The following is a 12266-nucleotide window of genomic DNA, read 5'->3' on the forward strand; positions in this document are numbered from 1 at the left end:
AGGAAGTCAGGTGAGCAGGCCTGCATCAAGTCTACAAGCGTCTCAACAAGAGGAAAAGATGAAGACGAGATATATTTTTATTTGTTTTGTTTTTTTTTTCTGCATGCTATTCTTTTCTTTTTACTTTTTAAAAATTACTATCATTCTATGATACAGTTCCACAGGCCCTGAGACTTCCTTTACCCCCTCCCCAAGTTCTCTCCCTCCCCCCAGAATTCCCTTACATTATTTCTAAATACAGTTCTTCATAAACAGTCATATGTCCATCATTGTGGGCATGGACCATGGCAAACAGTCCAACATCCTATTATCAAGATACAGTTAACAGTTCCATTGGGAGTCCATCTTTGATTTGGAAGCAGGGATGCTTACTGCATTATATCCTCACATCTGGATATGATAGTCTCTATTACACAGTTACTGTACATCACCTTAAATGAAAAGCCACAATACAAAACCAGCAATAGAAAGAAAAAAAGAAACTAAAACGACATGAAGTTAAACATGCTACTGAATAATAATGTGTCACTAAAGAAATAAAAAAAAAAATCAAGAACCTTCTTGAAGAAAATGATGCTACTGTATGATCCATGAGTCAGTGAAAAATCAAATAAGAAAGAAAGTGCTTTGAAAAGATGAAATTAAGTTAAAAAAAAATCAAAATCCATGATACAGTTTCTGCTGATCTTTGCTGGTGAGATATGCTTTCTGTACATAACAGGTAAGATGAGCTTTTTTTTTTTAATCTAGCCTACTAATCTAGGATGTTTGATTGAGGAATTTAAACCATTTACATTCAGGGTTAATACGAATGGGTGGTACTCTGGTCCTGTCATTTTAGCGATGGGTTGTTAATTACTAATTTAGTCTTCTGTTGTTATTTCACTGGGACGTTCTCCAGATTTGCCTTTGGTTTTGGTGGGCACTATTGCTCTTCCCTGTCAAGAGAACATCTTTAAGTATCATTTGTAAGGCAGGGTTGGAAGAGGCATAGTCTTTTAATTTTCTTTAATATGAAGAACTGTATTTCATTTTCAAACACAAAGGAAAGCTTTGCCTTCTGATCAACAATGAGAAGCACATACAAGAGTTCAAAGAATTTAAGGAATATGTTACACAAGAAATAGTAGCAATGAATCAAATGAAAGCTGATACAACAGAAATGAAGACACAGTAGAGCACATTAAAAATGCAGTGGAAAGTCTCAACAATAGAATGAATGAGGCAGAAGAAAGAATCTCAGAATTAGAAGATATTTCCTGTCACCATGAAGAAACAAACAAAAAGTGGAAGCAGAGCTGGGTCAAGCTAAAAAAAGTACCAACAATTAAAAAGCGTCATTGAAAGGCCCAACATAAGAGTTATGGGAGCTCCAGAAGGCGCAGACAGAGAACTTGGGACTAAAGGTGTATTCAATGAAATGATACATGAAAGCTTCCCTAATCTGGAGAAAGAACTGAAAAACAATATACAGGAGGTCCACAAACTCCCAACAGAGTTAATCAAAAGTGAACTTCACCATGACACATGATAACCAAGCTCTCTTCCGTTGAACAAAAAGAAAAAATCCTTAAATGTGCACGTGAAAAAAAACATCAAGTAAATCAGCTAACCCTACAACTGAAGGAACTAGAAAAACTAAAGCAAAGCAATCCCAAGATTAGCAGGAAAAAATAATCATAAGGGAGGAAATAAACCAAACAGAGACCAAAAGAACTATACATAAGATAAATGAATCAAAGAGCTGGTTCTCTGAGAAAATCAACAAAATAGACTCCCCACCAGCCCAACTAATCAAAATAAAGAGGGAGAAAATACGCATCAATAGCATCAGAGACAAAAAAGGAAACATAACAACAAATACCTCACACACACAGAGAATAATTAGAAGCTATTACAAGCAACTATATGCAAATCAGAAGACCTAGAAGAGACGGATAGATTTTTGGACACATACAATCCACCAAAATTAAATCAAGAAGCAATTAACAGTCTAAATAGACCTACAACATTCACTGAGATTGAATCAGTAATTAAAGCCCTCCCCCCAACCAAAAAAAGTCCTGGACCAGATGGTTTTACTGCTGAATTCTACCAAACATTTCAAGAGGAACTTACCCCAATCCTATACAAGCTTTCCAAACAACTGAAAGAGAGGCAATTCTTCCAAACTCTTTCTATGAAACTAACATCACCTTAATACCAAAGCCAGATAAACAACAGAAAAAGAGAACTACAGACTGATCTCCTTGATGAGCATAGATGCAAAGATCCTCAGAAAAATACTAACCAACAGGATCCAACAACACATCAGGCAGATTGTTCACCCGGACCAGATGGGATTCATCCCAGGCATGCAGGGATGGTTCAACATTCGCGAAACAATAATGTGATATGTCACATCAACAAATTGAAGAACAAAAACCATATGACCCTCTCAACAGATGCAAACAAGGCATTTGATAAAATCCAACACCACTTCATGCTGAAAATCTTAAACAAGATAGGCATATAAGGAACACGCTACAACACAATCACAGCAATTTATGAAAAACCCAATGCCAGCATCATGCAATATGGGGAAAGATTGGAAGCCTTCCCGCTAAAATATGGAACTAGACAGGGATGTCCACTGTCACCACTACTCTTCAACATAGTATTGGAAGTCCTTGCCAGAGCATTAGGCAAGAAAAAGCAATGGGAAACTAGAAAGTGAAATTATCTCTATTTGCAGACAACATGATTCTCTACATAGGAGAACCCAAAGACTCAGTCAAGAGACTGTTGGAACTGATAAGAGACTTTGCCAGAGTAGCAGGATACACCATTAACGAACACAAGTTGATGGTAAAAGGGTACACAAATAATTCCATAGATGAGAAAGAGGAGAGGAATCTTAAATGCCTAGGAATTAAGTTAAATAAATATGTGGAAGACCTCTATGATGCAAATTATAAAACATTAAAAAGGAAATAGAAGACCACCTTGAAAAAATGGAGAACCTCACCATGTCCCTGGATTCAAAGGATCAACATCATCAAAATGACCATATTACCAAAAGTAATATAACTCTTATATTTGTTCTTTTAACAGTATCTTTCAATTCTTGAATACTTTTTTTTGGCTTGACCCAGCTCTGCTTCCAGCTTTTTGTTTGTTTCCCTCTGGTGACAGGAAATATCTTCCAATTCTGAGATTCTTTCTTCTGCCTCCTTCATTCTATTTGGAGACTCTCCACTGTACTTTTAATTTGCTCCACTGCATTCTTCATTTCTCATATATCAGCTTTCATTTGATTCATTTCCAGTATGATAAGTTCCTTAAATTTCTTGAACTCCTGTATTAACACGCTTCTCATTGGTGGTAAGAAACTTTACAACAAGTGTTTTAAATTCTGTATCCCCCATTTTCTTGATGTATTCCTCAGTGAACTCTAAGATTGGCAAAGGGCTTTTGCTCCTTTGCAGGTTAGTCTTCAGTAATATTCGTTGTGCCTTTGTTTCTTCTTTTGCTCTTGGTCATTGTACTTCTGGTTATCAGATTCTTCTCCTTGGGGCAGGCTTCTAAGCTCTGTCACCCACATGTCTACAGTTTGATTTTACTTATTGCAGTTGGTACACGGCTCTTTGTTTGCAGTCAGTTGTGCCACTCCCTCCAGGGAGTTCCAGGTCTGGTTTCTTATGTTAGACTTACACCATGGTCTCCACAGCCCCAGCTCCTGGACCGTAACTCTACCTCCCATAACACCACACTGAGGCTGCGCCATTGTCTGCACAACCTTTCTCCCGGTTTGACCAGTTCCCAGGATTAGGGAGACACCAGGTGTCCTGTATAGCTAGGCTGTTGGTGGTGGTGATCTTGCCAGAACCTGTTGGACGTTAGGTCTGAGGCCACACGGACCTATCTTGACCCACACAATGCCAGTCGGTGTCTTGCCGAGCTCAGCACATGCGCAGCTCACTGTTGTCCCTGCAGTCTTAAAGCCTTTGCCACACTGTACAAAATGGTACCTGATGTGCCACTACTAAAGTTCTTGATCTGCTGGCCATCAGGTTGGAGGGCTACCTGGACCTGTCCTGGGTGGAACCTGTAGGATGCCACATTGTTGCAGTTCACCGAGTCAGAAATGAGTTCACTCCCAGCTCAGTGCATGTGCAGTCCTGTCCCATAGCCTTTGTCTCTAGATAAAATGGCACTCAATTCAGTTCTAGAAGGCTGACTGGGCTATGAAATCTACCCTGTTGCCACACCACCCATCTGGGACCTGCTGCTCTATGTCTGTTCCTGGTCAAGTCAAACAGACGATCAGGACAGGCAGTTCTGTGTCTGGCTTCGCTGCCTGAGCTCCTGGTCTAGGTCCCTTCCCATCTTGTAGCTGGTGGAGTTCTGGCTGCCGGTGCAATTCGGATCACCACTCACTGAATGCTGCTGGGTTATCAGTCACTGCAACACCACACCATTATGTCCACTGCTTTTCCATGTCTGTCAGTCTCCAGGTCTGCTCTGCTGTCATTCTGTCCCCTCCTATTTCCCACAATGTGCCCTCTCTGCTTTGCACCGGCTAATGTTTCTCTGTCTGTTCAAACATATCCTTACCCTATCCTGCCATCATGATTGTCCTTGAAAATGATATTTTTACAAAGCTTGAGAGTTTTACCAGAAAACTGGAATGTGTGTAACACGCACACATATGTGTGTATTAAATCAAATGGAATTTCTAGAACTGGAGCTTACAAACAGAAGGACACTTGCTTGTGACTAGTACGGAAGGTTTTCATGTTAGTAAGATCACCCTTACAATATGCTTCTCTGTATATTACATACGGTTTATCCTACGATTTTCCCCCTTTCTTTAAAACTAATTCATACTCACTGTAACTGATGAGGCAGTAAATAACTGTGAATTACTGACGTATGACCACCAGTCTTCCTTCCATTCCTTGCTATCCCAAGCAGTCACTAACATCACATCTTCTTCTGTGCTTGTATAAACACCCACTCCAAAGGGAGATCAGCCAGGCAACGTTACAAAAACCACACACATCACTGTCTCAGTCCACTCCAGGGAAACAGCAACCCAAGACAGGGGCCATCAGAGCTCACGTCAGCACTATTTACAGTGGCCCCAAAGCAGAAGCAACTCCACCGTCCACCAATGAATGAACAACACGTGCTCTACCCAGACACCATCCTGCCCTCGACAGGAGTAAGTACTGACAGGCATTCGCACACGGCAAGCCCTGAACCCACGGTGTCCGCAGCAGCAGCCAACTCAGTGCCGGAGACACTTGCATCCTGTATTCGTGTCCAGGCTCAAGTCCCGTCTCCACCTCCCTTCCGACTTCGCTGCTCGTGCAAACCTTCGGAGGTCACTCAGGCTAAGTTTGAGGCACCTGGCTCTGGTGTTGCAGGCAGTTGGGAATGAGCCAGCAGACAAATGATCTTTTTGTCACTGTCTGCTTTTGTCTATGTTTTTCAAATAAAATACATAACTAAGAATGACAACAGTGGCAGCAGCAGTCACACAGCAGTGCAAGTCCATTCACCTGAGGCGGAGGGGAGAGGGCCCGGCGCAGGGGCTCCCCGTGGACAGCTCGGAACGTGTGACACGCCTTGCAGCCGCTCACTTGCACAAGGAAGCTGCTATTGTTCCGACTGCTTCTCCCTGCCCCCTCTGGGCCTTATCTAAAAAGCCAACTCATCCTAACACGTGGGAATGATATGTGGGAAAAATGCCCGCTTCTTCATCTAATCATTTTCCCTCCCCCATCCCCACATTCTGTGCTTTCCTGGCCACTGGAGAGTCAGAGCAGAGGGCACTGGGACATGCTGGGACACAACACACTGTGAAGTCACACTTTCAGCACCTGGTATGTATTTCTGCTTCTAACTGCTGCTCATCACAAACACACGGTGGGGCCCAGCAGCGTGGCCTGGTGGCTTAAGTCCTTGCCTTGAACACCCCGGGATCCCATATGGGCGCCAGTTCTAATCCTGGCAGCCCCGCTTCCCATCCAGCTCCCTGCTTGTGGACTGGGAAAGCAGTTGAGGACGGCCCAATGCATTGGGACTCTGCACCCACGTGGGAGACCTGGAAGAGGTTTCTGGTTCCCGGCTTCGGATCGGCACAGCACCGGCCACTGCGGTCACTTGGGGAGTGAATCATCGGATGGAAGATCTTCCTCTCTGTCTCTCCTCTCTGTATATCTGACTTCGCAATAAAAATAAATAAATCTTTCCAGAAAAACCAAACACACACATTGTGCCTCCACTTTCTTTTACTACATATAACCTGCAGGGTCTTTCTCCCAAACTAAAGGCTCAACATGCTAATTTAACCTCCATTTCCTTCCTTTGAGTTTTGTTTCAAAAGCTTGTTTTTCAGAATCTTTGACTTTGGGATTTTAAAAATATATTTATTTGAGAGACAGAAAGCCAGAGAGCTTCCACCTGCTAGCTCACAGCCCAGATGCTTGCAGTGGCCAGGGCTGGACAGAGCCAGGCCAAATTGGAAGCCAAAAATCCAATCCAGGCCTTCCCTGTGGGTGGCAGGACTCCCAACTAGTCGAGCCATGATGCACCACCTCCCCAGGTACACGCCAGCAGGAAGCAGCTTCACAGTTTGGCCAAACGCTTGCCCCAACACTGGCTTTTTCTCTAGAAGATTTAACTGACAAACAAAAATGGCATGTATTCATTCAGCTCATATTTTGAAATGTGTATACAATGTAAAATGACCAAGCCAAGCCAATTAACCTATGTATTAGTGCACATACCGGTTAGGGAAATACTTAAAACCTATTCTAAGATTTCGAAGAACACAGTTAGTAACCAGTCACCCTGTGGGGCAACAGAACACTTGCTGTTAACGCCTAACTCAAAACCTATGTCCGCTGAGCAGCACCCCCACTTCCACCACACCCCTGACGACTCTCGGGGACTCGGTGCGTCCGTGCGCTGACGTCTCCGTGTTTGTAAGCGCTCGCGGTGCCCTTCTATGCAGCCTCACTTCATTTACATGACGCCCCACATTCCTCGACACCGTTACAGATGGCAGGGTCGGACACATTTTCCTGGGGGGACATTACTCCGTTCCGTGCGTTCACGAATACATCACCTCTTCTCTCATCTGAGCAGGGACCTAGGCTTACTGGGTCATGTTAACTCACTTTTGAGTTTCTGACTTCCATAACGCACGAACTTAAACTCACAGCCAGTCTGGAAGGTTCCCTCTTCTCCAAAGCCTCGCCAGCACTCAGCTTCTGTCCTCTTCAGAACTCTTCACGGATAAGGCAGAAATGGAAAGGCGGATCTCCCGTCTGCAGGCTGATTTCCCAAACACCCACAACAGCCAGGATGAATCCGAAATTAAGGCCTGCAGTCAGGCGCTCCTTGCCACCGCCCACTAGCCATCAGTCACTGCTTCCTAACACACGTGTTAGCAGGAGCCAGTGCTGGGAGCAGAGCCGGAGCCCCAGGGCAGATACTCAGCTACAGGATAGACCTGAGCACTGTGTTAGCAGCCAGCCCCACACCGGGACCGCTCTGACACACTCAGCTATGGGATGGGCCCGAGCGCCGTGTTAGCAGCCAGCCCCACAGTGGGACCGCTCTGACACACTCAGCTATAGGATAGACCTGAGCACTGTGTTAGCAGCCAGCCCCACACCGGGACCGCTCTGACACACTCAGCTGTGGGATGGGCCCGAGCGCTGTGTTAGCAGCCAGCCACGCACCGGGACCGCTCTGACACACTCAGCTATGGGATGGGCCCGAGCGCTGTGTTAGCAGCCAGCCCCGCACTGGGACCGCTCTGACACACTCAGCTATGGGATGGGCCCGAGCGCTGTGTTAGCAGCCAGCCCCGCAGTGGGACCGCTCTGACACACTCAGCTATGGGATGGGCCCGAGCGCTGTGTTAGCAGCCAGCCCCACACCGGGACCGCTCTGACACACTCAGCTATGGGATGGGCCCGAGCGCTTTGTTAGCAGCCAGCCCCGCACTGGGACCGCTCTGACACACTCAGCTATGGGATGGGCCCGAGCGCTTTGTTAGCAGCCAGCCCCGCACTGGGACCGCTCTGACACACTCAGCTATGGGATGGGCCCGAGCGCTGTGTTAGCAGCCAGCCCCGCAGTGGGACCGCTCTGACACACTCAGCTATGGGATGGGCCCGAGCACTGTGTTAGCAGCCAGCCCCACAGTGGGACCGCTCTGACACACTCAGCTATGGGATGGGCCCGAGCGCCGTGTTAGCAGCCAGCCCCGCACTGGGACCGCTCTGACACATGCAGACCCAGCCGACGCTAATCTGCCATCTGCTGACGATCAGCGGGGCTGAGCATTTTCTCATCGGCCACCGGCCATTTGCATGTCTTCTTGGCAGAAAAGTCCATTTTTGTTCGGTGGTTTTCTTTATGGAGTTCCTCCTACATTTTGAATATGCATGTTTAATATGCCAACCTTCCCTCCCAATACGAAGGCTCTTAGCTCTGTTTAAAGCCTTCTGCCCATCTTCTAGCTGGCTACCTTTTGGAGCCGACTTACTAGGGGCCGGAGTGTTGCTAGTTGTGACTGCACAGCTGCCACACACAACACATGCCCTCCCTAGGTCCAGCCCTGGTTGCCTGGCTAGGACAGCTTCCAGCACACTCCAGCCTGCTACAGCTTCCTGGCCCTCATCTCCTGAAGGAAACCACAGCGCAGTGCTGGGGGGACGGCGCCCACAGAGCCAGCGGCCATCTGTACAGGGGCAAGCAACTGGCTCCTGCTCCACTCAGTGCCCTACCTGCACTGCTGAAGTGTCTCTTGTTGGGGTGACCATAGTTGTCTCTTGGGTGTCCGTGCACCTGCGGGCCATGAGAGGCAGGCAAATGAGGCTTCGGTGGGTGCAGGTTGTGAGAGCTGTGGGACGGAGAGAGCAGAGAATCTCGGCCGGAGCTGGACGCCTCTGGTCGGAATGGCTTCTTACCACCAACCATGTCATCCTTCTTCTTCTGTTCCTGTGAAGTACAACAAAGAGGTCAACAAGCCTACACGTGACTTCTAACAGCAAACAAACATCATCGCTTCCACTCCCTCTATTCCTATTTTCTGTGACTTCTAACCTGTCCCTTACTGGTTTCTTACCAGAAATGCACGGCATGAGTCCGACCTAGCAGAAACCAGTCTGACTGAGATGGTGTGAGAACACGCCCGGAGAACCTGCGGCAGCTGGCCAGGTCCTGGAGCGGCCAAGCTGTCAGGGTAAACCCCTTTAAACAAACAGTACACATGCGCACACAAACCTCACCTCAGTGCACACGCACACACACAACCCTCACCTCAGTGCACACGCACACACACAAACCTCAAACAGTGCACACGCACACACCTCACCTCAAACAGTGTACACGTGCACACACAAACCTCACCTCAGTGCACACGCACACGCACACAAACCTCACCTCAAACAGTGCACACACACAAACCTCACCTCAAACAGTGCACACACACACACAAACCTCACCTCAAACAGTGCACACACACACACAAACCTCACCTCAAACAGTGCACACACACACACAAACCTCACCTCAAACAGTGCACACACACACAAACCTCACCTCAAACAGTGCACACACACACACAAACCTCACCTCAAACAGTGCACACACACACAAACCTCACCTCAAACAGTGCACACACACACAAACCTCACCTCAAACAGTGCACACACACACACACAAACCTCACCTCAAACAGTGCACACACACACAAACCTCACCTCAAACAGTGCACACACACACAAACCTCACCTCAAACAGTGCACACACACACAAACCTCACCTCAAACAGTGCACACACACACACAAACCTCACCTCAAACAGTGCACACACACACAAACCTCACCTCAAACAGTGCACACACACACACAAACCTCACCTCAAACAGTGCACACACACACACAAACCTCACCTTAAACAGTGCACACACACACACAAACCTCACCTCAAACAGTGCACACACGCACACAAACCTCACCTCAAACAGTGCACACACACACAAACCTCACCTCAAACAGTGCACACACACACAACCTCACCTCAAACAGTGCACATGTGCACACAAACCTCACCTCAAACAGTGCACACACACAACCTCACCTCAAACAGTGCACATGTGCACACAAACCTCACCTCAAACAGTGCACACACACAACCTCACCTCAAACAGTGCACATGTGCACACAAACCTCACCTCAAACAGTGCACACACACAACCTCACCTCAACAGTGCACATGTGCACACAAACCTCACCTCAAACAGTGCACACACACAACCTCACCTCAAACAGTGCACATGTGCACACAAACCTCACCTCAAACAGTGCACACACACAACCTCACCTCAAACAGTGCACATGTGCACACAAACCTCACCTCAAACAGTGCACACACACAACCTCACCTCAAACAGTGCACACACACACACAAACCTCACCTCAAACAGTGCATATGCACACACAAACCTCACCTCAAACAGTGCACACACACACACAAAAACCTCACCTCAAACAGTGCACATACACACACAAACCTCACCTCAAACAGTGCACACACACACAAACCTCACCTCAAACAGTGCATATGCACACAGAAACCTCACCTCAAACAGTGCACACACACACAAACCTCACCTCAAACAGTGCACACACACACACAAACCTCACCTCAAACAGTGCACACACACACAAACCTCACCTCAAACAGTGCACACACACACACAAACCTCACCTCAAACAGTGCACACACACACAAAAACCTCACCTCAAACAGTGCACACACACACACAATCCTCACGTCAAACAATGCACATGTGCACACACACAAACCTCACCTCAAACAGTGCACACACACACAAAAACCTCACCTCAAACAGTGCACACACACACAAACCTCACCTCAAACAGTGCACACACACACAAAAACCTCACCTCAAACAGTGCACACACACAAAAAAAAACCTCACCTCAAACAGTGCACACACACAAACCTCACCTCAAACAATGCACACGTGCACACAAACCTCACCTCAAACAGTGCACACACACACACAAACCTCACCTCAAACAGTGCACACACACACAAACCTCACCTCAAACAGTGCACACACACACAAACCTCACCTCAAACAGTGCACACACACAACCTCACCTCAAACAGTGCACATGTGCACACAAACCTCACCTCAAACAGTGCACACACACAACCTCACCTCAAACAGTGCACATGTGCACACAAACCTCACCTCAAACAGTGCACACACACAACCTCACCTCAAACAGTGCACATGTGCACACAAACCTCACCTCAAACAGTGCACACACACAACCTCACCTCAACAGTGCACATGTGCACACAAACCTCACCTTAAACAGTGCACACACACAACCTCACCTCAAACAGTGCACACACACACACAAACCTCACCTCAAACAGTGCACACACACAACCTCACCTCAAACAGTGCACATGTGCACACAAACCTCACCTCAAACAGTGCACACACACAACCTCACCTCAAACAGTGCACATGTGCACACAAACCTCACCTCAAACAGTGCACACACACAACCTGACCTCAAACAGTGCACACACACACACACAAAAACCTCACCTCAAACAGTGCACACACACACACAAACCTCACCTCAAACAGTGCACACACACACAAACCTCACCTCAAACAGTGCATATGCACACACAAACCTCACCTCAAACAGTGCACACACACACACAAACCTCACCTCAAACAGTGCACACACACACAAACCTCACCTCAAACAGTGCACACACACACACAAACCTCACCTCAAACAGTGCACACACACACAAAAACCTCACCTCAAACAGTGCACACACGCACACAATCCTCACGTCAAACAATGCACATGTGCACACACACAAACCTCACCTCAAACAGTGCACACACACACAAACCTCACCTCAAACAGTGCACACACACACAAACCTCATCTCAAACAGTGCACACACACACAAACCTCACCTCAAACAGTGCACACACGCACACAAACCTCACCTCAAACAGTGCACACACACACACAAACCTCACCTCAAACAGTGCACACACACACAAAAACCTCACCTCAAACAGTGCACATGTGCACACAAACCTCACCTCAAACAGTGCACACACACACAAAAACCTCACCTCAAACAGTGCACACACACACAAAAAAACCTCACCTCAAACAGTGCACAC

The 12266-nt window shown here is 47.0% G+C and overlaps 1 protein-coding gene across 7 annotated transcripts in view; it reads right to left on the reverse strand.

Annotated features, from left to right (window-relative positions):
• Positions 1-12266, reverse strand: part of CHD2 (chromodomain helicase DNA binding protein 2) — a 115900-nt gene that overhangs the window by 7361 nt on the left and 96273 nt on the right. For all 7 annotated transcript variants that reach the window (XM_058666599.1, XM_058666596.1, XM_058666597.1 and 4 more), the window contains one exon: positions 8790-9003. In XM_058666599.1, coding sequence (XP_058522582.1) covers positions 8790-9003 — 214 coding nt within the window. The remainder of the gene's footprint in view (positions 1-8789; positions 9004-12266) is intronic.

The sequence above is a fragment of the Ochotona princeps genome, chromosome 6 (genome assembly GCF_030435755.1).
Source record: "Ochotona princeps isolate mOchPri1 chromosome 6, mOchPri1.hap1, whole genome shotgun sequence".
Lineage (NCBI taxonomy): Eukaryota > Metazoa > Chordata > Mammalia > Lagomorpha > Ochotonidae > Ochotona > Ochotona princeps.